General features: G+C 37.2%; 1 protein-coding gene across 1 annotated transcript in view; it reads left to right on the top strand.

The window, feature by feature from the left end:
* The window catches only part of CFAP47 (cilia and flagella associated protein 47), a 606,917-nt gene that overhangs the window by 198,073 nt on the left and 385,299 nt on the right, over nt 1–23,545 (top strand). The window contains exons 27-29 of the mRNA XM_056131098.1: nt 11,132–11,232; nt 13,422–13,544; nt 14,371–14,602. Of these exons, the coding sequence (XP_055987073.1) occupies nt 11,132–11,232; nt 13,422–13,544; nt 14,371–14,602 (456 nt within the window). The remainder of the gene's footprint in view (nt 1–11,131; nt 11,233–13,421; nt 13,545–14,370; nt 14,603–23,545) is intronic.

Below are 23,545 nucleotides of genomic sequence, written 5' to 3'. Positions count from 1 at the left end.
TTGGATTTTATTTAAAGATGAATGTCATTATAGTAAATCTTGGAGGATTTAGTTATGTCCTTACTTTTGAAATAAAAGTATCATCTACTTGTATTCATTTGGTTCCCTCTTGATAAAACCATAACTTTAAATGTCATTCTGTAATCACCTTGGTCATTAGGTATTCATATAATACTTACTTTAAAGGATGAGTGATGTGTGATTTATACAATAAATTCATACAAATAAGAAAGAGCTAGGGATGAGGAAAAATGACTTAGAAGGGCATTTCACAATTATACTTAATAGAATTCCTATGAATACTTTGTTTCTCCTCTCAAAAGAACAGAACAAATTTAGAGGTAATAAAAAGTCCTTGAGTGATTGCTTGATCTCTTTTTACCTAAAGAGGGGTGCTTAAAATGGTATTTGAACAACTTGTTTCTCCTTTATTTTAAAATACACACAGAGTTTTAGGTTAGAATTTTTTGTAACTTGTTATACTTGCTGGTCTTTGCAGCTTCTTTGAATTTTCTAATTTATGGGTGAGAGTGATGAGTGCATTTGCCTGCATACAGCCGACCTGGGTTTGATCCCCAGCACCCCAGCGTCCTTGAGCACTACCAGGAGTAATTCCTGATTGCAAAGCCAAGAGTAACCCTTGAGCACCACCAAGTGTGTATCCTACCCCCCAAAAAAAATCAAAGAGAATTTTCTGATTTAGGAATCAAAATAAAATAACGATCAGTTATTAATTGTGGAGAACTAGGCATACTACTCGCACTTCTTCATGGCAGAATTTGTTGCCCAGTCATGTGTTGTGAGGTCTCACAGTGTTCATTTGTCAGTTCCTCCAAAATCTGTTTTAACTGAAGATGACACTTGGCCTGAGGTTACACCCCACCGACCAGTTAAACCTGCCTCCCCTGACTGAATCAAGCTTAGTGAAGCAGATATTTCGGTCGGATTCCTGGAACTCTGGAGCGATAGCACAGCGAGTAAGGTGTTTGCCTTGCACACTACTGACCCGGTCGACCTGAGTTCGATTCCTCTGCCCCTTTCAGTGAGCCCGGCAAGCTACGGAGAGTATCTCACCCGCACACAAAGCCTGGCAAGCTACCCGTGACGTATTCGATATGCCAAACACAGTAACAAGTCTCACAATGTTACTGGGCCTGCTCGAGCAAATCGATGAACAATGGGAGGACAATAACAGTGACCTGGAACTCCAATGAGCAATGCAGACCTCCCTGCCCAGTTGGTAAATAACACACTGGGCCAATATATTCTGCACTATTCTGTTCTTCAGTTGACTTTTTATCATTCCTTATAGATGTATTGAATCTAATAAATCTCTTAAGCCTTGGACTGACTTCCTCTAAGAAATCCATCATGTGATGGAGATTGATATTATAAATGTGCTCTCTCTGCTATTGGTGACTTTTTTTCTCATCCCAAATAAAATTTTTTATTTGATACCAATGAAAGTCAGAATTTTAAATGGATTCTTGCACTGGTGGTTAATATCCATTAGCACTTTCAACTTTAGCATCTGTCTCATCCCCAATAGCTTTTTCATAACTGCTACATTCACCATGAAGCTCCATGAATTTTCCCAATTCAAACTTCTGCTTCTTCAGCATTTCTACTTTTCTAACCCAGACATCATGGAGTGGGTAAGTAGACTGGCAGGCTTCTCCATGTTTTTATTGACAGCTTCTTTCAAGTCATTTGCTGTACCTCTTGAGTCATGATTTCTATCATCTTCGTCCAAATCTGGTGGACTTGCTGGAGTTGAACATGAGGTCATCAAACCATTACAAATTGATGAAACAAATAACTATCAGTAGTCTTGACATCAATATGAGCCTCAGTTATGGCCTGACATTTATTTGACCATGGAGCATATACTGTCATGGGTGGGGTCCATGCTGTGAAAGTTTGTCAGGCAGTCTTTGCCCTGAGCATCCTCTGTATAGAGCTTGGATTTCCTAAATGCAATTTCATGTCCTGCACAACAGCAAGACTCACTTTGAATGCATGACCCTTGAGGCCAACAGATGCAATTTTGGTCCTTGGGTTCTAGTGACAAGTATTTTCCCAGTATATTAAACATCATGGGTGCTTTCACATCATACCAGTCTTTTTTAAAAACATGGATCAACCACTTTGTTCTTGGTTCCCTTTTGGTCACCTTTGTAAGATGTGTGTTTTTGCCGACTTCCATGCTGCCTCTCAGGGAGCCAAAAAAGCAGTGGTGACTAATTGTTACATTATGCAGATGTAACTTGAATTGAGTATGTCAAACTCTATATCCATCCTTCCATCCATCCATGCAACCGGCCAACCAAGTGTGCTGTCAGAATTTTCAAGTATACTTCCTATAATATGGACTGATCTCTGCCTGTTAAAAACTAACTAGATGCAAGAGAACTTTAACTAGATGAATTAACTGACTATGAAATAACAAGGGTCAGAAATAAGCCAGTAAATGAGTTCTCTTCGATGGTTGATCTGAAGCCAGCAACACTACAGAGATCTTAGATGGAAAAGAATATGATGAATGGGAAGTAAAGAGTGATTTGGAGTGAGTAAATCTAAGGATGTGGTGTGGTGACTAATGCAATGTCAAGTATCAATAAACCTTTGTAATAAAGATTATTAAAAGGCAGCTAACTTATCATTTATAATTATGCTTATTATTATCATAAAATATAACTATAAGTAATTATAATTGTAAAATTGGGTATATATACCTTCACATATCAATCTTTGTGGCTTACTGTACTTTGGGGTGTAATGGAGTATTTATTTTATTTAATAAAAATGCCTTATATCTGACTAACCTCCCAAATTATCTCTCCTGCAATGGTTAGTAAAGATCTAAATAATACCACTTTCTTAGAAGGGCCATGTAACTATACTTATGGTTTGTACACTCTTTGATGCTTTTCATTCTTCCCTTTCACACTATTGTTCTCTTGACCGTGTTTGTCTCACAGTTATTAAGGGTTTTCTTTAATAATTTCCAAACCTAACAGCAAATGTGTGGCCATGATCTTAATGACATATTCCTTAATAACATAGCTGTGAAAGAAAGTCAGTCTCCAATTGCAATTGGTGTCCAATATATGGATGCTTGTGGACATTCTTCAAATGTCTACTAGATAAGTCTCCATAAGAAACCATCGATGGCAGGAAGTTAAATTGGCTTCTTCTATGCTGAAAGAAAAAAAATGCTGTATAGCAGTTCACTAAAGGCTATTAACATGCACTGTCAATTTTCTTTCATGCACTCTAAATTATCTTTATCTCAGCATTGAATGAAATAATAGGATATGAGTATGATCTATTTTAGCCTATATTCAAACTGGAAAAGAAGTGCTTTATACTTTTCAAATAGAGCACACAGTTTATTCGACTCTACTTGAGAGTATTTTATGTATTACTCTTTTTTGGACAAAACATCAAAAGTCATTCTAAATTCATTGACTCTATCAGATAAGTTTCTTTAAATTAATCATTAGGGGACATAATAAAATTTCTTAAATTTGTCTTTCTAAAACATGTTAGGCTGGAGTGATAGCACAGCGGTAGGGCATTTGCATTGCGCGCAGCCAGCCCGGCTGAGCCGGGTTTGATTCCTCCGCCCCTCTTGGAGAGCCTGGCAAGCTACCAAGAGTATTCAATATGCCAAACACAGTAACAAGAAGTCTCACAATGGAGACGTTACTGGGCCCGCTCGAACAAATCGATGAACAACGGGAGGGTATGATTCCATGGCATGATTCCAAAACATGTTAGATAAATTATTATTCCACGCATGAAAAATACTCTATTTTATATGGAAGTGCCACCTAGAAAACAGGAACCATATTAATAGTTGCCAGACATGGCAGTAGTTTCACTGTCACCAAACCTTTTATTAGTATTGAGGAAATACTGTTGGGTGAAACTCTCTTGTTTTTCATAATAGAACCACTGTAGCACTGTCCTCCCGTTGTTCATCGATTTGCTTGAGTGGGCACCAGCAACATCTTCATTGTGAGACTCGTTGTTACTGTTTTTGGCATATCGAATATGCCATGGGGAGCTTGCCAGGCTCTGCTGTGTGGGCGAGGTACTCTGAGTAGCTTGCCGGGCTCTCCACAATTCAAATAAACCTTTACAGATTACCTATCTTTGGGCTTTACATCCAGTGGGAGTATTCTGGAGCAGATCATCTAACATTGGGATTTTGAATGGTGTAAGAGTGTTTTATGCTGTACTTAGTACATCGTGGTTTATATTCAGTTTATTTGTTCCCATCCCTCCAGACCATTCCACGGTTGCTGGGAGTTGCCTGCTGATCCTACAGTCTGAAACTCTCCTCCTTAATGAGGGCAGTGCAGACCATAGCAAGGCTTCCCACGCTCCTCTGATCATTTCATCATTATGCACTGTTCACTTGCTTAGGTGTTAATCTTTAACTTTCAAGATACTAATTAGTATTCAAATATTCTCAATTGTATCGCTATGAGATTTATACATCTCAAATATACATCCTTTGAGAATGTATATTTCATGGTGGGGTTTCAGGTGAGATGACTGGAGAAATAATTTTTCAAAGTCAATCAATGGCTTCTGACTGACCAACTCTGATCTTATTCTGTGCTACTCTCTGACTACAAAAACCCATTCCTTAGAATAAATTGTGTTTTTCTGTTCACAATAAGGAATGAATTCACATATATAATCTATATCTATGTATTATAGATCCTGAGCTGGAGCGATAGCACAGAGGGGAAGGCATTTGCCTTGCGTGTGGCTAACCTGGGTTTGATCCCTGGTATCCCATATGGTCCCCCGAGCACTGCCAGGAATAATTCCTGAGTGCAGAGCCAGGAGGAACCCCTGAGCATCTCCGGGTGTGATCCAAAAAGCAAAAAAGCAAAACAAAAAAAATACATAGATACTAAAATCTGAAGAGTAAGAAAACCTTCTAGTCCATGTTTGAGCTAGTTATCTTCTAATGTAAAGTACACTACAGCATTTAAGATAGGACTTCGTGAAAATGAAGTTGTGTATGAGTTCATGTCAGGTTGTCATGAAGTTTTAGTATTTGTTTCCATCAGGTTGCAAATGTTGAGCCTAATAATATATCCAATAACCAGAGCTTCGGCAGTGTTTCCTGGAATTAGCCATTAAGTATGTTAGGAGGCAAAGAGCAGAACAACTAATGATTTGCACAACTTAAATAGGTTTCAGTTTAGCTTTATTAGGCATTATTGCATTAATTAAATTCTAGTGCAAATCATCATATTGAGAAATTCTGCTTTTGGGGACTAAAGGTAATACAATTTGCAGTATTAGCGTAATCTATATTTCTTTCTGATTTAACTTGAATTTTTTATGTGTACTTTGGATTATAGTTAGTTGATATGCCTTTGTGCAAACACAAACATAAATTTTATGCCTTGCTATATATACCCAGGCATATGCAACCATATGAGTTATATATATGTGTATATATATAATTTTTCAAATGTAAATAATTTGGTGGTGAAGTTTGATTTTTTTAATCACTGTTCCAGTCTGTACGCCCTGTTTTAATATGTCACAGTAGAGACCAGAGAGATAGTAAAGTGGGTAATCCACTTGCCTTGCATGCAACTGACCTGAGTTCATTCCTTGGAACCACATACGGTTGCCTGATTACCAGGAGGAGCAATCCCTGTGCACAGAGCAAGGAGTAAACTCACCAAAATAACAACACAAGAAATAATAATAATATTAATATGATCACTGATTTAATCTTTGGGGGAGGGTGGATGTTGAGCTACACCAAGCAGTGCTCAGAGCTTTCTCCTTGGTTCTGCCTGCCAAGGGGACCATATATTGTACCCGGGATTGACCCCAAAGTTGGCTACATGCAAAGCAAGCACTCTAGCCGCTGTACTATCTCTCTGGTCCCACAGATTTAGCTTTAAACAGATTGGCTGTGAACTTGATTCCTCTATTTTCTAATCATATGACTTTAAGTATAATGTATGTTTATTAAATGTAGTTATTTAAAAGCAAGGCTGAGAAAGTTATTAATCTGTTTTCTCAAAGATTGTCAAAGGGATTTATAAAAAAAATGAATGTTAGATGCTCCACACACTAGCAATCACAAATAATACAACATATAATTCACCCGCATCAACATCCGCTTTAAATCAATTCTGTTGTTATCAGAAATGTCCGTCCTGAGGTTTGCTCATGGAAACATTCTAGAGAATCTTACTTAAATCCCAGAATGGAATTGCAAGCTCTAATGGTGTAGCAGTGATTTATTTAACCATTTCTGTCAAGTTGAGTATATTTAGAATAATTTCACCACCAGTAAAGGTCTTTGTCTATATGGATTGGTATTGAGAATCCATAAATAAATATTTATGGCATTATAAATAAGCAACCATAAACATTTCTGTAAGGTTCCATAAAATAGCCTATTTTCCCAGACTAGTTTTGTTATAATGCAGAGTAGATTATTATTATATACTGCAAGTCCCTATTGTGTTTTGACATATTTTAAATAATAATATAAACATATAAAGCCCCATTACTCCATGCTGTACAGCTTGTACATTTCTACATTGTTTCTTGGAAAAATGTGGTCAAATAAATTTTGTGTATGCTGGTTATTTTTTATTCTGAGGAACTTTTTAAATCAAATAATACCATCTTCAACAAGCTAGTTTGTTGTTTTTGTTTTTTGCCTTTTATTTTTGCAGGAGGGACTCCTAAGCAGTGTTTAGGGTCCTTGGGGCCACTTCCTGCAATATTAGCAACTGCAGTTCAATACTATGACCTGGGGATACAGAACTACTTGGGCTGTGTGGTGTCACTGACCACCAGGACCATCCAGGAGCCCTGTGCTTCCAGGCTTAAACTCACAGCCTATACTGAGCTATATCCCCTTAGACCTCCAAGCTAGTTAGGTGAAGATAACTTATTGATATCTATGTATACATATATTGTATATATTTCCATATCATTCTCAAATCATACTGTATCACTGTCCTCCTGTTGTTCATCGATTTTCTCTAGCGGGCCCAGTAACATCTCCATCGTGAGACTTTGTTGTTACTGTGTTTGGCATATTGAATACATCACGCGTAGCTTGCCAGGCTTTGCTGTGCGGGCAAGATACTATCAGTAGCTTGCCGGGCTCTCCAAGAGGGGCAGAGGAATCGAACTCAGTTCGGCCACGTTGGCTGTGTGCAAGGCAAACGCCCTACCTGCTGTGCTATCGCTCCAGCCCATCATTCTCAAGATAAAATTTTATTCTAATGCTGCTTTTCATTCTACATAATTTTATGGATATTTAAATACTAGTACTTCACTTGGTAATTTAGTACTTGGGGCTAATTACCAGCCAACTTTTTAGATAAGGATGCATGGTTAGGAAGTTAAATGAGGATTCGTTTATTAAGGAAGTTGTCTCTTAAAAAAATAAAACCAAAAAGTCAAGTAATGTACTAGAGGAAGCAAAAAGGCTATCAGTCACCCCAAATAAATGTGAAATGGTAGTCGAAGTTGCAACATCAGCTTGATCCTATGGTTGATCCCATGGGACGAAATCCCACTGGAGTTTTGTTGTATTTGAGGCAAAGAATTGGCCTTTCAAATTCCTACTAAACTGACATTGGCAACAAGATTACCCCGGAATCATACACTGCCTGAACAATTGTGACTTTCAGCAAAACGAATGACATAACAGTTCTCTGAGGGTTACATTTGCTTTGCTCTGCCCACCTGTTAAATCGTAGTTCCAACATTTTAAGCCTAACATTGGGTTGTCCTTTCTCCTCCAGCATACAGTTTAGGTTAATTGAATTACACCTACTCTAGTGCTCCTGGAGGCACCGCAAATTCAATTGAGGCATTTCGCATCCCTTGTGTTTATCTTTAACCTCTCCTTTGTGTTCTTCTTCTCCTGTTAGTCACAAATATCTCCAAATCAGACAGTGTCTTATAAAGTCAAATGTTCTAATGGCTCTGGATTTTGTATATGTAAGTGAAATACTACTTTTCTCTTTCTGTTATATCCTTTGCATATTTTTATTTTAGGGCTGGAGAAATAGCACAGCGAGTAGGGCATTTGCCTTGCAAGTGGCCAACATGGTCGACCCGAGTTCGATTTTTCCGCCCCTCTCGGAGAGCCCGGCAAGCTACCGAGAGTATCTCGCCCGTACAGCAAAGCCTGGCAAGCTACCCATGATGTATTCAATATGCCAAACACAGTAACAATTGTCACAATGGAGACATTACTGGGCCCGCTCGAGCAAATCGATGAACAATGGGAGTACAGTGACAGTGACAGTCCTTTTTTTATTATAGACACAGAAAAACAATGCTATGCTTTTATAACTTGGGAATTAATTGACTCTGAAATACTCCTGAGCATCCATCATATTTACTTGACTGAAGCCTCAGTTGCCCTTAGATTGACCTTAGTTCCTTATACCCCAAAAGATGGGTCCCGCGGAGGGACTTGGTTGGACCAGGGACAAGCTGTAAGCTACCCTGGCTTGACATGGGAATGCCTAAGCACCATAAGAAGTTTAATAAGTTAAGAGCATGGTCATGGAAAAAACTCACATGACCCACCCAAATGTAACTGAATAAGGACTGTATTGGGGTTAGGAAAAACATAACCCGGCCTGAGGACTGTAGTCTGGGAAATATAGCAGGATGTCCCCAGGAAAATCCATCCTCTACCTCTACCATGAGTCCAGAGAAACTATCTTAAGCTTAACCTCGGGTATAGATAAAAGCCTATGTCTCAGACTGTATTTATACGAAATGACTAGAAATGTTACTAAGAAGTAAATTTAATGATGGTTTAAATGGAATACCAATAAAGGAAAGGAGAAAACAATATGCCCCTAAATAGTATGCTGTCACTGGGCGGATCTTCTAGAAGTAATCTAGAATACTGAAGCCCCTAGATGGAATTCCATCCTTGTGTGGATCTTGTAGAAGAATTTTCCCTGAAGGAAGGACTTTACATCTCTTTATTGTTTACGTTAATGTTCAGCCACATCTCTGTGTAATTTCTGACCTCCAACCCTTCACAATTTCTCTATATTATTGCTAATAGATGTGAATAAATTTGCCACTGATTACCAGCCTTTGGGCCCATTTCTTCTTCCATTGACTGGCGGGACAGTCATCAGCACCGAACACACCAGGGGACTCTGGTCACCCAAGGACAGAATTTCTTGTTTGGGTGGGGAGGTTAAAGATAACACAGAGGATTGAGTGCTCAGATGGAATTGGGTGTGTCCCCAGGAGTACTGGAGTGGGTGTAATTCAGTTAACTTAAACTCTCTGTAGGAGAAGAAAAGACAACCCAATGTTAAACCTAAAACACTTGGATCTATCATCTAACACCCAAACTCAGGATAGAATTCCAGTACAAAGAACTTGCATCCTTGGGAAAGGGAAATGAGAATAGCATTTGCTACAGTGATCATCTTTACTTGTTTTCCTGCTTTAGTAATAACGGATAAGGTGCTTGCCTTACACACAGCCAACTGCAGTTCTGTCCAGGGCACTGCATGTGTTTTCCCAAGCACTGTCAGAAGTGAACCCTGAACACAGAGACAATAAGCCCTGAACACTGTTCTGTGTGGCACAAAATAGAGAGAGAGAGAGAGAGAAAGAGAGAGCGAAAGAAAGAGAGAGAGAAAGAGAGAAAGAGAGAAAGAAAGAGCATTTGGGGTTTCTAAAATAGCATGTTGATATCCACAGATACTGTGGATAAACTTCTAATGAATCTAAAAAAATATTTGTTAAACATAGTTCAACAGTTGGAATCTTGATTCATCACTGTGCTTAGCACATTGCATGACACACTAATGATTCATGCTATCAAGGAATACCAAATTTTATTTTAAGAAGGTCAGAATATGGAAAAAGCAGTTGTATACATAAATTCAATTTAAACCTGATCAGGGAAATCTGGTGCATGTATTTAGAATGATATAATGGAGTGGTTAAAGTTAAAACAATGTTAAATGGATGTCCATTATGTAGTATGTCATTGTACATTGATTAAGAGAAAACATATTATATTCCTAATGGGAAAATATCATGCATAACTAGAGTGAAAAAAGTTCATTTTCTAAGCTATTATCTAGCTAGGAGAAGGGTTAATATAGATGGCATTTCAGGACTAAAGTTATCTTCGTATGCTATAAAGCAGAACTGAGACTCATGAGACAGTATTGTAGTGTTGTAAGTACTAAAGATACTACTTTCATGAAAAAAAAGCAGCCTCATAAGGACAGTCTAATCACAGTAGCTCGATGGGTGTGATAGAATCTAAAAGGGTTTCATGTCTGGTAAAATCAATAAGACAATTTCATGAAGTTTTCATAAGATGGAGTGTGCAGGTTATGGAAAATAATTGTACTGAATTGGTTCAGTAGTTTTGGTAGTATCTCTTTTGAGTTCTCAGATACATTTGAAGAAAGACGAATATATAACAAAAGGCCGTAAGAAAAGGCTTTGGATGAAACATGAAATATTTGGAGAACTTGATATTAAAATAACCCTTAAATGTCAGGAATCCAAAGAAGAGAAACCATAGAGAAGATGTAATGACTATATTTAATCATTTGAGGGAATATAGTAAAGATCAGATTACAGATCTTGTTCTGTGATTCTCAGAAGCAGAATTTCAGAAATCACGATTCTTCAGATAGGAAATATATTACTTTTGTGTCATCTGTGTCTTTCTGGTGCCTTCCTAGTGGTGTCATCTGAGGCTCAGTATCATTTGTCAGGGATCCTATGTGAGAAAGAAAGTGAGTAAATTAAGTCTGAAGCTTGTTCAACGCTAAGATTTTCTGAATCTGTTTGTGAACCTGTATAATTACAAGCTGTGTTCTAGAGCACACTTGTCAGTGAAATTCACAATCTGTTAAATGTTTTAAAAGTATTTTTAAACCATTAAAATAGATACTGTAGGCGGTTAAGAAAAACAAATTAGGTGGAAAGAAAAATTATGAATAATTCATATTTTTATCATTAAAGGCAGTCAGATACTTTAAAAATATTTCATTGCACTTAATGTATCTGAATATTTTATCAAAAGGGAATGTTTGTTTGTTTTTTTTAGGTTTTCACTTCCAGTTTCAGCAACAGCAGAAAACTGCATTCTTACAATCTACCCATATATGGCATTACATATTGATGAACAAAAAATCGTTTTAAAGGATGGTAAGTTATGTATGACTACTTCCTTTTTGACTCTCGCTGCATATGTTCTTGCTATCTGATGTCAACTTTTAGAAATCAAAGTTATTTCTTGCCTGGAGAGGTAGTACAGCAGGTATGGCAATAGCTTTGCATGTAGCAGCTGACCTAGGTTTGATTCCTAGAACTCCATATGGCCCCCCCAAGCCCACCAGCAATCTTCCCTGAGCTAAGAGCCAGGAATCAGCCCTGAGTGCCACTGGGTATAGCTCCCAAACCCAAAACCAAAAAATTGTATGTAAAATAAAGTGATTTCTAAAGCACAGCGGGTAGGGCGTTTGCCTTACACGCGGCCAACATGGCCGACCCGAGTTCGATTCCTCCGCCCCTCTCGGAGAGCCCGGCAAGCTACCGAGAGTATTTGATATGCCAGACACAGTAACAACAAAGTCTCCAATGGAGACGTTACTGGGCCCGCTCGAGCAAATCGACGAAATGAACATATGTTTGGTAAACTCCTGTCATCTCCTGAGCTGTGTTTAGCAATGAGAGTGGAATTTGAGGATGTCTCTTAATTATAAAAATTGACAATCTTGTGAAAGGTTCAGAAATAAATTAGTCCTAAAGAAGTTCAATTTGTCCATTGAGGCTTGGGGGTTATGCAGAGGTTACTGCTACTTTTGGGATGACTTCATAATATATTAAGAGATGACATATGTGTGGAAGTTGACAAAGGTCTTAAACACTTTGATTTGGGCAAAGGACATATTGCACATGTATGGCAATATAGCCAGCACACTCGATTTGCATATACCAAATATAATGAAATCCATCAGCTTGTGGTCACTATAGGAAGATTAGTGCATGAAGAGTCATGGACAAAGAATAGAAATGCAATTTTGCCTATTAATTTTACCATTTTACCATATGGTCTTTATCTGTAGTTCTCAGATTCTCAAATACATTTATTAAATAAAATGCAAGACAGTGAAATAGCTGAATATCATTAATGTGTGTTTATTTTAAGAGGCTTTTTTTGAGAACTCTAGTCTGTAAATACTTAGAAAATATTATTATTCTCTATCCACTGTAGTATATAATTCCAGTGCCTAAATTTTATTTTCAACATAATTCTAATATTTTTATAGTTTTGGTGTAGAAATATTTCATACATTTGTTTAAATTAAAGTTGAGTTTTGGTCATTCTTAAATTTCATATGATATCGTAATTGTCTTGTCAAATTCAGATCATTCAATTTAGAAAACCATATAACTTTATATATTTTTTAAATTTTATTTTTACAAAGTATTTCACAATATTTGGTTACATTTGCTATTTGAACACCAGTCCCACCACCATTTCACCTTTCCACCACCATATTTGTATTTTTCCATCCCGAACCCCAACCCCTGCCCCAAAGCAGAACCGAAATAATTTATTTTGTGTTGTTTGTTATGAATAAACCGCTGAAAATGCTCCAAATTTTTTTCCTTAGAGGCGAGTGTGTAAAGATTGTTGCATTTCACCCAGGGGTTATTAATCCCTTTAATAAATAAGAGATTAGTAATATGTTGTTAAGGGTTGAGTCGTCTGTGCTTATATATATGTATATATGTATATGTATATATAAGTATATGTATATTTGAACACCAATTTGTTCATATACAAATATATATATATATAAAATATCTGTTAAAATATATTTCCCTTTAAGATTGGTTGCCTTCTACTTGAAATACCTTCAAATGTGGTGCACTACTCTTGGAGCATGAGTGGTAAGAGGTATGAGATGTCACATGGTCCAGGGATAGGTTTACTCATGGATGAGACTTGGCCCATGATAAGATTATCTGGGGACAGCCAGAGGTGACTGGTAACCCTTTATATTTTATTTATTATTTGATATATATACTTTTGGTCACACCCAGTGATGCTCAGGGGTTACTCTTGGCTCTGCACTCAAGTATTACTCCCGGCAGTGCTCGGGGAACCATATGGGATGCTGGGGATTGAACCCAGGTAAGCCCCGTGCAAGGCAAATGCTCTACCCACTGACTATCGCTCCAACCCTTGGTATCTTTTTATGGATTATGACATTTAAATTTTTATTTTGTTATATAAATATAAAATTTAAAATAAGATGACTCATTTCAGCGCATTTTACAATGCTTGTTTGACGTACTGTGATCTCCACCCATTGTGTCATTTGTAGATGATATTGCAAGTGTTTTGAATGCAGATTTGTCATTACTCTACAAAGATGAATTTGTTTCTCCCGATCCTTCTAAGTGTGCTGTATCATCTGTACCTACAACTGGAAGAAAATTATCTCTTGGTATGTGGCAAGCACAGCCTATACTCAGTCACTCTACTTAAAATGACCACTGGAAGTTTTCTTCATTAATCTACGATAGAGGATCTTCAGGTTTGGGGTCCAGTGCATGCTTTGTGACCCAGTACATCTCACTGAGTTGGATATGTACTAAGCATGGGCACTGATTCAGCGGTTTGATTAAAAAAAATCTAATAGTAGTAGTGTATGTGAGAGCTATTAAATGCCGCTATAATACTTAACTAAAATATTAAATATTTTGGAGAATCCTGTAAATTTGTTGTGACGTCCCTGAAACAGGGCTTGGGAACTGGCAAACTTGGTGATTTTTCGAGTTGATTCCATTATTGCTTATTGTAGAAAGAGGTAGAGATAGATACATATGTCAACACGATAGTACTATTTGCAATGAACTCTTTGGGTATTTCGCTAAATCTCTAGGGATGAAATAAGCTTTAACATCATTATGATCCTCACTGTTATTTGCTCTGGGACCACACCCAGCATTGCTCGGGGCCTGTTGTAGTGTTTTGCTAGGGGGTTGCTCCTGGTGGTGGTTGAACCCGGGATTCCTTCATGTAAAGCAGGAGCACCAGCTCCTTGAGCCATCTGGTTGACCCCTACATTTAAAAAAATACTTCTTTGGATTTTTGACTATAAATTGATTTTTATTAGTTTTTCAAAGTAAAATGATACCGAATTTGTTTGAGATCATAAAACTCGTTTATAGACTGGACACTACTTGTATAGAAATAGAAAATGGGAACAGAATATTTTACTCCATGGTTAAGTAACCCCGTTTTAAAAGACAAATGTGTATGTATGTTAGGTATGGAAGTGACCTATGAACGTAACAAATTCCTCAGAAGGCAAAGCGTAAAAAAGGATGATGATGGAACTATGGAAACGGAGGAGGAAAATAAACAATTCTTTTTTCCTGATGAAGGAACAAAGGCCTATACGTTCTTTCACAAGATTGTGAATGCAACTCAGACCTGGTTCAGTCTGTTCGGCTGGCCAGGAGGACCCCATTCTCTATCTATTCCAGAGACAGTAAGAAGGTATGAGCTATATTTTGTTTCTCTAAACTCGTTGCTTCTATCATATAAAATAATCTATTTGCTGGCATTGTTTTAAGTAAAATACGGTATTATGTACTGTATCTTAGACCTATGAATAACAGGAAGACTTAGGAAAAATAATGTAAATATAAAACACAAACACTTGTCCTCCCATTATTCTCTATTTGCTCGAGCGGACCTAGTAACATCTCCATTTTGAGACTTGTTACTGCGTTTGGCATATTGAATATGTCACGGGTAGCTTGCCAGGCTTTGCTGTGTGGGCAAGATACTTTCGGTAGCTTGCTGGGCTCTCTGAGAGGGGCGGAAGAATTGAACCTGGCTCGGCCAGGCTGGCTGTGCGCAAGGCAATTGCCCTACCGCTGTGCTATGATTTTATAGTATGTATGTGTTTTTCATTATCCCAAACATATGGTAAGTTTAGACAAGAATTAAAAGTTCCTAAACTTCAATTTCCCCATCTGTATAATGAAAACAAACTATAGAAGTCACGGGTTAGGAAACCCATTTTAAACTAGAAAAAATTTGAAGTCTGCTATATGTATAGCAGGTTAGAAGCTTTTTTGCTTTGCATGAGGCTGGCCCAGGTTTAATCCCCAACACCACAAGTGGTCCTCTGAGTCCATCAGGAATAATCCATGAGCATGGAGCCAGGAGTAAACCCAGAATACCACCTGGTGTAATTCAAATACAAGAAATAAAAATAAAATTGGAACTTAACATTTCTATAAAAATGAGATATCAGCCCTTACTAGAGAGAAGTGTAGGCAGATCTTGAACCTTGTGCACACAGTTGTTTGACACTCTCTTCTCTTTGACAGTGCATTTATATCACATGTTCATGTGTTATTTCATTACTTTGTCTATACGAAAGCGTTAAAAGGCATTGTTTATATCAAATAATTCTGTTGTCAATTTTAAGAGAAATTCACTTCTGTAACTGTATTACCTATAGAATGGTTCTCCATCCTTGCTCAGCACTGGGATCATTTGCTGACATCCTTGGGGTGAGTATTGATCCTTGCAGCTGGATGTTCCCTGTTAAAGTTTCTGCAGGTTATCTTGAGCAATGAACATGGTTATGCAGAGCATATGGTTTTGCTGTCACCTTTTCTTATTTTTCAATTTGGTTGTGGTAGTATGGCTTTTATAATAGTGCTAATGTGTACATTTTTGGTGCACATGGTTACTCCAGTATCTTGAATTTACAAGGAACCCTCTGCCACTGACCTAAGGTCACTTCTAGGCCAGCGCATCCCTCCCTCCATAACTTGATAACCTCATATTTGTTGCCCGAGTTCAAGGTTTTTATTTAATTGGGAACCGTCCATCCCTTGTTTTGTTTCTCTTACACTGCATACAAGTGAGATCAGCCAGCATTTGTCCTCCCTCTGACTTCTGTCGCTTTTAAACTGAGACCCTGCAGTTCCATCCTTGTTATGGCAAATGTCAGAATTTCTTGGAACTGAGTAATATGGCATTTTGTATATATGCATCAGTTTCTCATTTTAGTTATTTATTATCTTTTTTAACAGGAATCTGAATGTGTCCATGGTTTTAGGGATATAATAACATCATGCCCATCACCAAAATTTCTCATTTTTTTAGATTATAGGATAAGGATCTGTTTCATAGCATGTAATTAGCTTCTATTTTATCTCTGAGTGACATTTAATGCAGCATATACCTAAAAATTCACAGGCTTGCTCATAAAGCCATCAGATTCCAGGGAACGTTGCAGAGAAGTTCTTCTTTAATGTTTGTTCGACTGAAAATGCTGCCTTTATTGAGTACATTTAAATAATTTATTTTCATTCATGGAAGTCATTGAGCATTAAAAATTCATTGTTTCACTTTTGTGACTAGAAATATTGTTTCTGTGTTTAAAGTTTCTTGATCATTCATCGTTTTTATTTTGATTTTTCTGTATACCTTCTCTAGGGATCCTGTACATAGGAGTGGTCAGCTCCCCTAGCACTTGTATGGGCTTCGGGGATCGAACTCACAGCCCCATGCTTGCCCTGGATATTCAAAGGCACTACTGAACCATTATTTGGGCCCCTTTATTTGTTCTTATTACAGACGTTACCAATTTTCTTTCACATCTCACTTGATGAATACATTCTTGGATTAACTTACACTTTTCTGTTTTATAAATCATTACTCCTTTCTTCATTATAATCTACTTCTTTTCTAAACTTTAATTGCATGCTTATTTATTTTCAGTTCTGTAAACGTATACCTTTAGATCACCTAGGATTCTGCCCCCTCCCCTTTTTTTTGCTGTTCCTCATAGAACTTGAGATTTTGTTTTGATTTGTTTCATTTTTTAAAAACTATAATGGTTAGTTACTTTGTTCTAAGGAGAACCTCAGATGTCAGAAGTACATGCCTTGTATGCATAAGGCAGATCTCAGTTTGATCCCCAAGATCACATCTGTACGTCCTTGCATACACAAACCAAATCCAAGTTTGATCCCCAAGATCATATGTCCTCCCTCCTTCCCTCCTCCTTTCCCTTTCTCCTTCCCTCCCTCCCTTCCTTCCTTCTTCCCTCCCTCATTTCCTCTCTTCCTTCCTCCCTTTCTTTCTTCCTCCCTCCCTCCCTTTCCTCTCTCCTTCCCTCCCTCCTTTCCTCCCTCCCTCCTTCTCCATAGATATCTTCTCCCTCTGTATCTAGTAATTCTGATTCAATCCTTGGATTCTCTCTTATTAAGAATAATGGGTTTATTTTACTTATAGCCATAGCCTACTAGTAAATGACCCATCATTTTAATATACTCCTCAATAAAATCCCATTCACTACCTACCTGTCTTACAGATTTCCTTCCGAGTTTCTAGGTTATTCAACCCTCTTCCAAATTCAGTGTTGTTGCAGTTTTATTCCATTTCTTCAAACATTATGGTATTTTTGGAATATTTTGAGAGTTAAAAGATAAGTTCAGCTATGAGTAGAGAATTGTACTTTTATATAATTCTACTCTTCAATTATCTTCTTATAGTATCAATTGAATTATTTGTCATATCTGTTCTTCTTTTCATTTCTGTAGTTAGTTAGCCATGACATGCTGAAGTTCCTTTCTCTTGTTCTTTAACAAAACAATTTTGAGATATTTTGTTTACAAATTGGTAAATACAAGATTCTTTCTGCTTTGTGTGCATTATTTTTTTCCTTAAACTTACTCTGTGAGGTAATAAGTTTCTATTATTATCTTCATTTTCCTGATGAGAAATTGACATGGAAGGAAGATAACTTTGCAGTCACCTATCAGTAAATGACCAGGTTGTGAACCCAAGAACTAGCCCCAGAGAATCTACTTTATTAAAAAAATAATTGAAGGGCTGTAGTTTAAAAAGTTGTTGGTAGTTGAATTTTAGGCATATACTGTTTCAACCCCAATCCCACCACCATTCTCAACTTCCCTCCATTGGTGTTCTATATTCTTCCCCAACCCAACTTCCACCCTATTCTGCCTGTCAACTTCACTGGCACTTTACAGAGTTTCAGTGGTAGCAGCTTAGATCTCATGTTTTCAGTGTTGTTAAGTCTGTTTTGGATATGTGTCTATACTCCTCACCCATATCACCAGTAGAACTGAAGCTCTGATGCCTGTTCACCCATGACTTCCCATTCTTTTCTCCTCCCCCACCACCCACAGATTTCTTTCTTTCTGTCTTTCTCCTCTCCAAACATTGTGGTCAAGGGTGATCTAGCATCCCCCTTTTACTACAATACATTTCTTCATCCAGTATTCTGTATACCACAAATAAGTGAGATCACCCTGTGTCTGTCTGTCTTCTGACCTACTTCATTCATCATAATATCTTCCAGTTTGCACCACGTTGCACCAAATTGCATGATTACATTGTTCCTTGTTGCTTAATAGTATTCTGTTGTGTATATATAGAACTGTAAGCGCTATTGTACCATTGTTTGTCGATTTGCTTGAATGGGCACCAGTAATGTCTACATTGTGAGACTTATTGTTACCGTTTTTGGCATATCGAATACGCCACGGGGAGCTTTCTATGGTCTCCTGTGCGGGCAGGATATTCTCAGTAGCTTGCCGGGCTTCCGAGAGGGATGGAAGAATTGAACCTGAGTCAGCCACATGCAAGGCAAATGCCCTATCCACTGTGCTATCACTCCAGCCCATTGTGTATATATACTACACAAATTCTACTATTTTTTTGCTTTTTGGGTCACACTTGGAGATGCTCAGGGGTTACTTCTGGCTCTGAACTCAGAAATCACTCCTGGCAGTGCTCAGGGGACCATATAGGATGCTGGAAATTGAACCCGGGTCGACCACGTGCAAGGCAAATGTCCTACCCGCTGTGCTAACGCTTCAGCCCCAGAAATTCTACTTTTAAATATCATACTTCTTAAGATATAAGCGAAGCTTTAGGAAGTCCTCTAACATTTGGAAAACATCGACTCTGCCATTTGGCACTTTTGGTTTTTGTTTTTTTCTCTACCATATAAGTTCCTGTGACTGGGTATAAAAGTTCAAGAAACTAATGAATACAGTAGTCTAGAACTGAGGAGAATTCTGAAATTCTAATAAGATAGGGTAAATATGGATTTTGACCAAGTGGGACATAAAATCCTGGGCAAGCCACAAATTCTAGTGAAATCATGCATGTTGGCAATGGAATCGAATGGAATGGCCTTGTAGCCATTCTCCATTCTCCAGCTGCAGAGTCAAACACCATGAGACAAATCACTTAGAAATTTGGAATTATGAATTCATGTGTGGATTTCAAAAGTTTTTTCTTTCAGTATTATTAAGTATTGTTGACATGTTTTTATCATCTTTCTTAAATATGAAGGCACAGGTTGTCAGAAATACTGCTTTCTTGGTGTGTGATCTCAGATAATATCACTGCACTTATCAATTCAGAGCAGCAATACAGCAGACCTTTTCATCTATTGATTTGAGAGAGTTTCAGGTGGATTAGCAGAAATCAATGAAATAAACAGAGAATTCTCTGCTTGTTGTTTAATAATTAGTTTGTTTTATTACCTAGAGACCTTTAGGTATTTATTTTAAAACTTTCCTGAAAAATCACAAAATGTTGGAAATAACTATTGAGAAATTTGAGCAAACAATTTTGGGGGCGAATTATCTAATGAAATGTTCTAAATATCACAGCCTACTCAGTTTGAGTTAGGTGAACTGTGGGAAATAAAGTTTTCTCTAAGCAACTGATTGCAGACTGATTTCAAGCATACTGATTTCAGGCGTACTGGATGTTCCACTTCATCGGGGTGGGGTAATTACGGTATGTATCAGTGCTAACCCAAGCTTCACTCTTGGCGTGTGCCTCCTGCAGCTGCCACACAACAAAAGCACATGGGGGAATACCAGCCAGGAAGCTTAGGAGAAGGGCTCCAACTGTTCCAACCCAGACATCCTATCCCCATGCCTCTCATTTTAGTATAGGGAAGAGAAAAACCAAATGAGCGTTATGGCATGTAAGTATACATGAAGTAAAATTAGTTGTATAGAAATTGGTACACAGAAAATATAATCACTCGAATGTTCAATGTGCTGCCATTAATAATGAAAGCATGGAAATTAGAAAACTGTTTTATCTTGCATCTATTACCTCATCTTAAAAAAATGGTACTATGTACCTTAGAGGATTATGATGCTTACATTCAAATCATATTAGGGAAAAGCTTAGTATCAAGTATTTGGTAAACATTCTGAATTGGATCAGGATTATGTTAATAGTCTCCTATCACTTCTACCGAATATTAGAATATTACTTCTTCGTGGTGGATTAATTATAGTATGTATCAGTGCTAACATTAATTACTGATAGCATTAATTGTGTCCACCAACTCTTCTTTTGTCAGTGAAGGGCTTCATTCCCAAGTTCTTACCTAAATGACATTTCATAAATAATATTTCTCCTTCCCTTGCAGCTTGATAATTTTTGACATTTAAACACATATATGTTTGTAGCATGCATTTTCTTTGTGGCTTGCAAGCTCACAGATAAATTTAATAATATAAAGTAAGTGTCACCTCTATTTCTGGGCAGGCTGCCTAATTGTACTGGCAACAGCATGCAACAAAGATACAAAAATGAGTCTTTAAATGAAAACTGAATGCTAAAATAAAAGTGGCTATATTTGATTTATTTCTTGTTTCGTATGTTCTTTTTCCTTCTTCACATTTCTGTAAGAATAGTAATGAAACATTTTCAGTTTTTACTGTCAAAGTGGTATCCTTCCTTAGCCATTTCACTACTTGCTGGTAACAGTGAAAAATGCTAGGGGATTTCATTACCTGGAAAGATAGAAGATGAGTTCAGTGAACCTTTTTGCATGAGTTTATTTTCAGTGTTCAAAGTAGGGAGGCTCATAATTGAAAAATAAACTTAAAATTATCTGGTACCCTATTACTTAAGAGAAGGAATGCAATTTTAAATTTTCAGTCTCTTTCTCTCTGTCTTTCTCTCTTTTCCTTCCTTCCTTCCTTCCTTCCTTCCTTCCTTCCTTCCTTCCTTCCTTCCTTCCTCTCCCTCTCCTTCCTTCCTTCCTTCCTTCCTTCCTTCCTTCCTTCCTTCCTTCCTTCCTTCCTTCCTTCCTTCCTTCCTTCCTTCTTTCTTTTCATTGAATCACCGTGAGATACAGTTACAAGGTTATAAGACTGTTTATGACTGCGTTTCAGTCATACAATGTTTCAATGCCCAGTCATTCACCAGTGTCCATTTCCTACCACCAATGTCCCCAATTTCCTCCCACCATCCTCCCCACCTGCTTCCCCCACCTCTTTTCTGCCCCAAGCTTGCCTCTATGGCAGGCACTTTATTTCATTCTCTCTTTCTTTCTTTCTTTCTTTCTTTCTTTCTTTCTTTCTTTCTTTCTTTCTTTCTTTCTTTCTTTCTTCCTTCCTTCCTTCCTTCCTTCCTTCCTTCCTTCCTTCCTTTCTCTCGCTCTCTTTCCTTATGAGCATTATGGTTTGCAATATAGGTATTGAGAGGTTATCAGTTACCAGTAGTTTTCCTTTACCTACTTTCAGCACCCAGTTCTTGCCCAGAGTAATCATTTTCAACTATCATTGTCATAGTTTTAACTTATATAAAATTGTACATTGGTGGGAAATGCATACACATAGATAATGTAGAAAAGACTCAGTAACTTTTCCATCATTATTTGCATGCCCTTTTGGGCCAGGTTACCTTTTCCTCTAAGAAAATCCTCTCAATGTTGATTTGGATTTTAGCCAGCTAATTTAGAGCAACTTTGAAGATCCAGATGTTTTCATCTTGACATGGTGAACACAAAGTAAAACACATATAGAGAAAAGAATCACAAGTTAAGAAGATGCCTCAGTATACTCCAAGAGCAAACCCTTGTTCAGGCATCACTTTGGAAACACTAGAATCCTCTTGAACACACATAACTCTATCTCTTCAGCTGAAAGCAAACTTCTAGTCTGAATTTTTGTTCTTTGTATGTTTTTCTGGGTCACAGCTGATAATGCTCAGGGCTTAATCCTAGCTCTGTGCTTAGGAATCACTCCTGTCAGTGCTTGGAGGGAGTGTATGTGGTGCTGGGGAATCAAACCTTGGATATCTATTTGTTATAGTGATAGTTTCTTTAGCCGTACAGAATCTCTTTTAAACCAGTTTTGTTTTCTTTTTCGGGGAGTAGAACCACTGGAGATACCACGGAAGCCAATATTATGCAATATTCTATATTTGCTTCAGTATGTTTTAGTGGACTCAGGTCTAACATCTAAGTCAGTATATTTCAGATTACTTTTGTGCATGATGTGAAATACTGGTCCAATTCTGTTCTTTATATATGGATTATCATTTATGATTTAGGCTATCATGTCGTCATTTCATGTTCTTGGATCATTCATTCTATGTGATCTGTTTATATATCTCTGGATTTATTTATGGGTTTTTAGTTATATTCTGGATTTATCATCTGTTTTTAATTCCAGTTTCATGTGTTTTTGTTGGTGTAACTTTATAGTATATTTTAAAGTTGGGGAATCTGATGGCTCCCATCTTTTTTTAAGACTTGCTTTGGTTATGTGGGAAGTTTGTAGTTTCATTCAGAGTTTTGTTGAAGAATGCTATTGGAGTTTTTGTGGGAATTATTGGTTCTGCATATTGTTGTGGATAGGACAGTCAGTGATGTTAACTCTTCCAATCCATGAACATGGAATATTTTCCCGTTTTCTTGCATCTTCTATTTCTTTCAATAGTGACTTAAAGTTTTTGATGCATTTGTTTCACCTCAAATCGAATCCTAGGTACTAAATTTTTTTGGAGTGGGGTAAGGGATAGAATTGTAAATGGGATTACTGGTTTTCCTTACTTTTCTACATTAATTTTGATGTACAGAAATACTATCGATTTCCATCCACTACTTTTCTAGCCTTTCAACTTTCTGTATGAGTTTGTTTCTGAGAGTGTTTGTTTTAGTGCAGTCCTTCGGGTTAATGTGTATTTTATCATGTTATCTACAAGTAATGGTAGTTTAACTTTTTCTTTTCCAATTTCAGTCTTTTTACTTTATTTTTCTTTCCTGATTACTCTGCAAGGACTTTTCATTTTTCACTGTTGAGTATGTTACCTGTGCAGTTTATGTATATGTATATATGCATATTTATTTATCCCATTTTGTTAAGAGTTTTTATCATAAACAGATGTTGAATGTTAAATTTTGTTAAAAGCTTTTTTCTGCATCTGTTAATAGGACCAAATGATCTGCATTTTCCCTTTTGTTAGTGTAGGTAGTACATTTATTGATTTATATACGTCAAACCATACTTGTAGCAATGTAATAATCCCAAATAGTTGTGATGTATAGTCCCTTTAAAGTAATTTTGGGTTTAGTTCACAAATATTTTACTGAGTGTTTTTGTGTCTGTCTTCATCAGGAATCTT

This window comes from Sorex fumeus, unplaced genomic scaffold (assembly GCF_029834395.1).
Source record: "Sorex fumeus unplaced genomic scaffold, SorFum_2.1 ptg000086l, whole genome shotgun sequence".
Taxonomy (NCBI): Eukaryota; Metazoa; Chordata; class Mammalia; order Eulipotyphla; family Soricidae; genus Sorex; species Sorex fumeus.
This window is presented reverse-complemented; position numbering and strand designations above follow the sequence as displayed.